Source organism: Seriola lalandi, unplaced genomic scaffold (assembly GCF_002814215.2).
Source record: "Seriola lalandi dorsalis isolate HSWRI2012SDOR001 ecotype SW California unplaced genomic scaffold, Sedor1 jcf7180002054683, whole genome shotgun sequence".
NCBI classification, from domain to species: Eukaryota; Metazoa; Chordata; class Actinopteri; order Carangiformes; family Carangidae; genus Seriola; species Seriola lalandi.
The window spans coordinates 196,576-205,479 of record NW_019525236.1 but is presented as its reverse complement, the minus strand read 5'-3'; the positions used below and the strand labels follow the sequence as shown (position 1 = coordinate 205,479).

At 44.3% G+C, this 8,904-nt stretch overlaps 3 protein-coding genes across 3 annotated transcripts in view; 2 read left to right on the top strand and 1 right to left on the bottom strand.

The window, feature by feature from the left end:
• The first annotated feature begins 10 nt into the window (after positions 1-10).
• On the top strand, positions 11-1,946 carry LOC111667093 (histone H3.3A). The gene is made up of 4 exons (XM_023422676.2): positions 11-156; positions 809-940; positions 1,029-1,182; positions 1,275-1,946. Exons 2-4 carry the CDS (start codon positions 813-815, stop codon positions 1,401-1,403), a joined length of 411 nt encoding a protein of 136 aa, XP_023278444.1. The 5' UTR covers positions 11-156; positions 809-812; the 3' UTR covers positions 1,404-1,946.
• A 32-nt stretch (positions 1,947-1,978) lies between these two features.
• On the bottom strand, positions 1,979-5,804 carry LOC111667090 (uncharacterized). The gene is made up of 16 exons (XM_023422672.2): positions 5,308-5,804; positions 4,967-5,074; positions 4,721-4,796; positions 4,431-4,587; positions 4,275-4,317; positions 4,106-4,164; positions 3,877-3,912; positions 3,692-3,744; positions 3,481-3,613; positions 3,016-3,230; positions 2,888-2,933; positions 2,743-2,808; positions 2,597-2,656; positions 2,435-2,520; positions 2,153-2,247; positions 1,979-2,063 (listed from the first exon to the last, which is right to left on the bottom strand). Exons 1-16 carry the CDS (start codon positions 5,342-5,344, stop codon positions 2,029-2,031), a joined length of 1,305 nt encoding a protein of 434 aa, XP_023278440.1. The 5' UTR covers positions 5,345-5,804; the 3' UTR covers positions 1,979-2,028.
• A 1,291-nt stretch (positions 5,805-7,095) lies between these two features.
• LOC111667091 (butyrophilin subfamily 1 member A1) overlaps positions 7,096-8,904 on the top strand; it is a 6,796-nt gene continuing 4,987 nt past the window's right edge. Inside the window, exon 1 of the mRNA XM_023422673.2 lies at positions 7,096-7,784. The gene's annotated coding sequence lies outside the window, so the exon portion shown is untranslated. The remainder of the gene's footprint in view (positions 7,785-8,904) is intronic.

The window sequence follows — 8,904 nt, the reverse complement described above, 5'->3', positions numbered from 1 at the left end:
GAACCAATCAGCGTGTAGTATCTTACAAGTATGACGTCACGAAAAATACTAATACTCGGCCTCAACGTCCCCCTCCCAACACGAACCGTCGTCAGTGGCAGTTACCGACTCGTCGTCCGCCGCGGTGATTATTCCACATCAAGCTTCAGCCTAAAGGTAAATCTTAAACGTTTTAATGTGTATATGATGTGTTTAATGGTTTGGTTCTTGTCACCGTGATATGTATCTGGGGATCGTGTGTCTGTCTACAGCGATTGTTTGAGGAACAGGCTAAAATGTCTACGTGCTAATGGTAGCGTTAGCTAAAAATAGAACAATGGGCTCTCTAACAGTTGACGTTTCTGGTTAAACGTCACGGTTAGCTCACTAAAGTGAAACCGAACCTCCTAAATAGGCCCAAGGTTGGCTAACATTGTCTTCCGAGGTTGATGTAGGCTAGTTAACCATATTGTCGTCTAAATCTCTGATGTAAACCGTTGATTTACACGACAGTGGCACCATTTGTCGATTATAATAAACTTTGACCCTCGTTGATTCGCTCCGATTGTGACTGTTTAGGCCTCGCTGGTGGACGGTGTGGAGCCTACCGAAGCAAACCTTATGCTTCCCTGTAGCCACAGCCTGGGGGAGGGGAGCTCTTATTACTCTATTATGCTATTGCTAAGCTAGCGCCCTAGTTTAGCAAGCCAGGCTATACGGCGTATGGATTTAAAGCTGTTGTTTTCATTTGTTTCTGCTGCTGTCAGGACTGAAACTGTGGATGTCAGCAGGTCTTTATTTTAGATAACAATTTCTTAATTGTTCTTAGCGAGATGGCCCGTACCAAGCAGACCGCCCGTAAATCTACTGGAGGAAAGGCGCCAAGGAAGCAGCTGGCTACTAAGGCAGCCAGAAAGAGCGCACCGTCCACAGGGGGGGTGAAGAAGCCCCATCGTTACAGGTTTGTAGTGTTTGTTCATCTATGACATGTGATTATTGGTTGTCATTATATTTAACACGTTGGCACTAAAATCACCACTGTCGTTCAGGCCTGGCACTGTGGCTCTGAGGGAGATCCGTCGTTACCAGAAGTCCACTGAGCTTCTGATCCGCAAGCTGCCCTTCCAGCGTCTGGTGAGGGAGATCGCCCAGGACTTCAAGACTGACCTGCGTTTCCAGAGCGCGGCCATTGGAGCTCTTCAGGTAAATAACGTGTCAATGCGTGTCACTCCTGGTGTAACATGAGCATTAGCTGATATCAGCCTAATGCCTCATTTTATTCTTTCTTCCTACAGGAAGCCAGTGAGGCTTACCTGGTGGGTCTGTTTGAGGACACCAACCTGTGCGCCATCCACGCCAAGCGTGTCACCATCATGCCCAAAGACATCCAGCTGGCTCGCAGGATAAGAGGAGAGAGGGCCTAAGTGTCCAGTGGCAGTGTCCTCACTGCAAATGATCCTATTTATCGTACTTAACCATTTTTGTGGACATTTTATTTCTTGGGTATTTTTTATAACTTTTCTTTTTGAATTTTGTATTGTATTTTAGATTTGAGACAAAAACATCAACCATTCCACAACCTGAGTACACTTGGGTAGTTGGTAGTACAGTAGGAATATCTACCTATTCTATCATGGGTCATGACATGTTGCAGCCATCATAAAACCCCTCATGGTCTGTGGGTATCTGATAGAAGCAAGGATGATTTTTTTCACATCTTCCACGGGGGGTCCAGGGTCTCTTCACCCATCTACCATTTACACAATGCCAGCATGTCTTGCTCAGCAGGTGTCACTGCAGTGTCGGTTTGATACTCGGCACTCTGACGGGGAGCAGGACAGACCCTCTGTATTTTTCTGGACTGATTTTTACATGTTTTCCAACATAAAATCTTGGCAGCTACACTTAATACTATTTATGAAAATGTTGTCACATGTCTTTCTATTAAAGGTCTTTATGAGTAGAAAGTCTTGTGTTCTGTAGTTATTCAGACAGTGTATGGTTTTTATATGCATTTATTTACAACATAAATGGCTGGCAGTTAATTTATCATACAAACCACTCGGTGTGCTTGAAGCCAGCAGCTGGAAGGAAAAGAAACCTTGTTAGTGAACATGTAGGGATAGACCTCTGTTAACTGTGTGTGTGTGTGTGTATATAACCAGTGTCTCACCGATACGACACACAATTTCGTCACACTCCTTGATGTTGCTGGCTCTCATTGCCACACAGCAGAAGCCTGTTGACTGCGGGGTTTCTGGGGAGTCTCTGTGAACACAACCAATCACATGCTAGGATGACATGTAGGTCCAGCCAATGACAGAGCTGTAGGGGCCCTGGGTATTGCATTGCCACATGTTTCTATGGAGGGGTGTTGCCTAACTACAGCTGGGATGTGTGGATGGATGATGAAACGGTGTCAGTGGCTGCTCTAGTATTTAAATCAGAGACTTACGCCACACAAAATGCAAATACGGTGTAGTCCGGTTGACCAAATCTCCCCACACATGAGATCTCTGGGTAGTGATGCTCAATCAGCACCTGAGGAAACACAGGAAGCGTGTTAGTCCAGGAGGATTTACAGAGCTCAACACCAGTGTCACGTGCACATACTCGCCTGTTTACTGTTCTTGTCTGTGCACGTCAGGTGTGTCTCCTTCATGTCTAAGAGCACTTCCTGCAGGACAAATGACATAATAGTGTGTTTTCTGAGCAGGACGAGTGATTCAAACGTGCCCTCAGGCAGGGGTGTGGCTTGCTTACCTGGCCAGGCAGGTTCTTCTCTAACACCTGTGGAATGGCCTGCTGCAGCACCTCCTTCCCTCCAAACTGAAAGAGCAGATGTCACACAGCTGACACAAGCGAACACATTCACTGACAAAGATTTCATTATATATTTATTATTTACCATTCCAATGTTTGTTTTTCCCAAGAACTGCACGATGTACACGATCCTGTGAGAGGAGAGGAGGGTCAGTGTCTGAATGTCAAGGCGTCACCTGGTAAACAGCTGTTTACCTGAAGAAGCCAGCTCACCTTCCCTCTTTGAGACAGTGTGAAGGACTGGGCCTCTGGTGCTCGGAGGCCGACTGTGGGGAGGGGGCCGGACCGAGCTGTAGGTTGGGGTTCTCCACCCTCAGGGCCCGCAGGAGCTTGATGAGGGGCCGATACACCGTTCCATCATGGGCCCTCCACCGGAGAATGCGGATAATTAGTGGGCTGCCCTTCAGCCGTGACAGAACCACACCTGCCTGGGACAACAAAGATATCAGCAGATGTAACTGATCTCAGTCCAGGTGAGCTATGAGAGCTCAGGTCATTATATATATAACATATGAGACATCAGCAATAAGAGCAGGTGTTTTAAGAGCAGATATGAGACTGTTATTCAAACCAGCACTGACCCAGAGACCGATGATGTCACTGGTTATTACTGTAACACATCACTGAGTGTTGGAGCAGCTCTCTACCTGTAACACACCTCTCTGAGCAGTTCTCTACCTGTCCACACTTGGAGTTCTTCAGTGACGTCCCGTTGATTTCATCTATGATGTCACCAGGACAGATAAACCTGTCGACGTGAGCCTGACTGCCAGGTAACAGGTCCAGGACAAAGGTGCGTCCACTCAGGTACCTGAGAGACAAACAGAGGGACGTGATGATGCAGCAGCATGGACTCACCTGCTCATGAACAGAAGAAGAAGATACAAACCTCAGCACCATGCCGACCTCCCGACAGGGAACCACCTCGTATGTTTCACACACCTGAAGACACACATACAGTCAGCTGAGCAGGTGCTGTCATCTCATTTCCCACAGTCACTGAAGCTGTGATGATGATGTAATGATGATGTAATAATGATGTAATGTAATGAAGAATAAACATCTGTTTCTTACTGGGAGGAGCCAGCTCTCATCCAGAAAACTACAGTTCTGTGTGGAGACCAGAGGTGACTGTTAGAGTGGAGCTTCAGGTTCTATTACACATAATAATATACAATAATATATTTTATTTATATTATATTATAGTATATTATATTATATAGTAATATATTATATTTATATTATAATGTATTATATTATACAGTAATATTTATGTTACAGGTGTAAACAGAGCCACTCTGACCTCCAGGTCCAGTTTAAAGTCCATGTGAGAGAGAACCAGCAGCAGCGACATGAAGGGCTCTGAGGAGGGAGAGTGGGGGGAGAACGAGGGAGAACAGGCGGGAGAACAGGTCTTAGAGCTGCTGTGGTGTGTTCAGTGAAAACAATCAGATCAAGTAAAAAAGACTCACCCACTAATTCTTCATTCCTGAGGATCGAAGCTGGACTGAACCACTGGAGGAGAGAGAGGCAGAGAGAAGCATCAGAGACACATTCACTGCAGGTTCAGGGACAGACTCCTCACACACCAGGAGGAGATCAGTGTGTTTAATCAGTGTGTGTCTGACCTCCAGGACCCGGGGTGTGTGCAGCAGGTGTGTGATGAACTGGGGCAGGATCCTGCGACTGAGGGCCAGTCTGAGCAGGTAACGGCCCCGACCCTGAGCTGAGAGCAGCTTCCTGCAAACTCGGGTCTGCTCCACTGCCAGGGACAGAGCAGACAGCCTACACACACACACACACACACACACACACACACACACACACACACACACAACCAGCTGTTACAGTCCAGTTAGTACAGTGTTAGAAACATCATCTGATCTGAGGATGATGATGATGATGATAATGATGTTACCTGTCACAGGTGTCTTGATGAGGAAGCTGTTCGAAGCACTGCCAGTAGTCTCTGTTTCCCAGACTGAGAACTGGTTCTGATGAGAAACAACAACACACTCGGTCTGAGGTCAACACACACCTCAGAGGATCAACATGTAATGTAAACACAATTTCAACTGTTCTACACATGAGCCGTTAACACTTATCCAGTGTATGTGTCTGTAGGTAACCAACAGGTACAGGTGTAGTGTGTCGTCATACTGACGTTGCAGCCCCTTCCTGAGGACCAGCTCCAGCAGCTCACAGCAGGAGGTCAGGTGAGCGTCGGAGTCTGTCACCGTGTCTCCACCTGACTGCAGGTTCAGGACACACACTGCGAGGACACACAGCAGTCTGACGTCACCGACACACATCAGCTGTTCAACGCACACCAGCTGTTTCCTCCAGCTGTGTTATTGTCACGGTTTCACACAGAGGATACATGATGTGTTTGTGATCGTCAGTTTATCCGCAGCAGAAATAAAACCAAAGTGGAAACATGTTGTTGTTGTTGTTGTTGTGACGTTTCAGTCAGCTGATCAATAATCATCTGGTATGTATCCTTACCTCTGAGGGAGCTGAGGAGAGGGTCTCTGGGCGCCATGTTGAAGGAGCAGCTGTGATCTGAAGCTGATGTCGATCCTCTGGTCTCTAAACACTCAGTATCTCACTTCCGTGGAGCCTACCTGACATACCGACACACCTGCCCGTCCCTCAGTGTTTACACAGGCAGGTAGAGAGGCGGGCAGCTGGAGCAGGAGCGGATCGATTCATTAAAGATTAAAAATAAAGTGATCAGACCTGAGCCACCGGACAGACGATGAAATAACAGCGAGATGTGAAGTGATGCAGAGACACCTGCTATTCTGACGTCTGCTGCGTTCAGAGACCTCCGGTGAACTACACATTGCTACACAAACTGCTGCGTTCCAAGACTCCCTGTAAAATACAGATTGCTGCGTTCAGAGACTCCCTGTAAACTAAAAAGTGCTACCTTCAAAGACTTCCTCTAAAGACTTTTTTATTCCTTATTATTCTATGACGTTTTTATGCCTTTCTATACTACGATTTCTATATGCCCTACTATACTATGTAGTTTTATGTCTTACTATTCTATGACGTTTTGACATTTTAATACCTTGCTATAACTTTTTATGCCCTATTATAATATAACATTTTTATGCCATACTATACTATGACGTTTTTATTCTTTACTATGACTTTTTAAAAGGTTTTTATGCCTTACTATAGTATGATGTTTTCATGCTTTACTATACTATAACGTTTTTTGACCTAGCATGCCTTAACCTATGCCTATGACATTTTTATGCCTTATTATACTATGATTTCAAACAGGTTACATATGTATTTTTTTACATATTGAGGTTATACTTTAAATACATATATTATTTCACTTCATATGCACATATATTTCATATATAGACATTCAACACAGGCACATGTACACTGTGAAAAGAAAAGGTCCACATTTTCCGGGAAAAATAACTCTTTACAGTAATTTTCCGGTTTTTTTTAAATTGTGTACAGAAGTCTGTAAAATTACAGAAATTTATCTGTGAATTAACAGCCGAACTTCTATTTTAAGCATTATGCCAATAATAATGAATTACATTTATTTCCCATTTTTGTAAATAGAAATTACTGTATTATTATTTATACAGTATTTTTTCTGCTTTCTTAAATTACATATAAATCTATGTAAAAAGACAGTAATGATCCGTAATTAAAAAATGTAGCTTGTTATTATAAAGATTAATGTCCATACACCGAGTAAACCCACCTGCATCATCAACCTGACAGCAACAGGCTCCTGGCTGAGCCGTGCTAAGATGCTGCTAACACGGTTAGCTGTCACAACTGTTACATTAGTCTCACAGGCTAATATCATATATGTGAGGAGTAACTTGTTATTGTAGCTGAAGTTAGCATGTGTGCTAACGTTAAACTGTAAAACCACAGTGTAAAACGTTTTCTAACACTAAGACTGATGATGAATAACGGCTCCTGGACTTTTTGCTCCTTCCCTCCATCACAAATTTGAAGGCAAACATCATGTTGGAGCTAAATTTGATGAACTAAATGAGTCACCTAAGAGAGGTGAAGTGAATTTATATCCTGCAAAAATATCAGGTAAGAAAACATTTACTCTATTGTTTTCATGACGTTATTTGTGTTCCTGTCATTTATTTCGGATTAAAAATAGACGGATAAACCGTGTGTATGTTTATACTGCGTCATTAACGTGTGTTAAAGTGAAACGCTAACCGCGGTTAGCGCGCTAGCCATAATAGCATTTTTTCAATGTAGAAGAAGCTAATTTTACTGTGTGTTGCTAGTATTTGTTAATGTGTCAGCTGGTTTAAAGCTTAAACAAACTCGGCATGAGAAGTAAATGAGTAAAGTGACTGAGAAAAACTGTCTTGTACACACTTGTTCACTTAGAGAGGACCGAGAAACACACTGAAAAGCGGAAGTCTAAACTCTACCGATAACTGAAACTCCAGAGACTGACGTTGAGACACTGACGTCAGCACGTAAACGGTCACTCACGGCTGTTAATGAGAGGTGATGCACTCTGAGGTAAACGTGTTGCTGCGCTACAGCTTTGACAGCATTAAAAAGCCAATGTCTTTGTTTTGGAGGGGCGGCGGGGTGTTTGGATCCTTACCAATGTTGAGACCAAACCTCCTTCAGTCATTCAGTAGTTAACGGTGTCTAGACGGTTTAATGCGGGTGTTTTCCGTCTCTGACCAAAGACACATCCAGTAAACTTGACACCGGAGACCGGGGAGGCGTCAGTGGTGTCCTCGGATCACCGGAGTTTTGGCGCCCTCTGGCGCCGCCTTGTTCCCGCTGCAGTCGGGCGGTAGATAAGAGCGCGCGCTGAGTCTCGTGCCGCAGTTGTAGTGAGGAAGAGGAGCCGCTCAGAGAGATCAGGACTAGACCTGCACCAGAAAAAAACACCTCAGACTCAGAGGAGCCGGGAAAGTTACCGGCGGGAAGGAAGATCCTCCTGTAACAAGGTGAGACTTTGATTTTTTTTTAACTGGACGTCGTTCACGGAGAGAAGCGGGAGAAGGGAGCAGCTGTCAGGGCGTAATTAAATAAAAATAATTAGTGTTGTTCACAGCTCAGGACAGTTCATTCATTCATCTTCATTCACGTTTATAAAAGATTCATCCTGTCATCATTCATTCTGTAAAGACAGTGTGCGGATACGGTCCAGCTGATAACACCTCTCGTGTTGTGTGTTGCTGTGTGTTTGTTGTGTGTGTGTGTGTTGTGTGTGTGTGTTGTGTGTGTTGTGTGTGTGTGTGTTGTGTGTGTGTGTTGTGGTGCAGACAGCCTGTCTCCTCATATAGAAAGATGTTACCTGCCTCTGTTCAGCTGTAGCTGCTAATCCTGGATAATCTGCAGCTCTCACACAGCTCTTGCACAGCTCACACACAGCTCCTCTGCCTCCGCTGCCGAAAATAGACCCTCCACCCAACCAGGAGGCGATACGTAGTCAGAGAGCGTCAGTGTGAGGGGGGTCAGGTAGGGTCCAGTTCAGTCCAGTACAGGCTCTGTATGTCCTCTCACTGAGGTGTGGACATTCCTATTGGCTCTCACCGACTTATTGATTTGAGTGAAGAAGTCACCACGTGGACTTTAGTCAGCATCATCATCCTCATCATCATCATCCTCATCATCATCATCATCATCATCATCATCATCATCATACAAAACCAGTTTTAAAGTGATCTGATGCCTCTCGCTAAAGATAAACTTTTATTTTGCTTGTTTTTTGGGGGTTTTTTTGTTTGTTTTTTGCTGCAGTTTTTTTGTCGACTTTTATTGTAATGCAGTTTTTTTTTTTTTTTTTTTTTTTTTTTTTTTTTTTGTTTTTTTTTTTTTTTTTTTTTTTTTTTTTTTTTTTGTCGACTTTTATTGTGGTGCAGTTTTTTTTTTTTTTTGTCGACTTTTATTGTGGTGCAGTTTTCTGTCAGTACAGTAACTTCCTCCTCGGTCGTTGCAGAGTCAGTTCAGCCTCCTCTTGGCTCAGCTGCTGCCTCCTCTACATCACAGAAAGCACAGCAAATCCCCTCAGAGCATGAGGCCGGGGTGCAGAGGCGGACTGCTGAATCAACAACAAATCGGTCC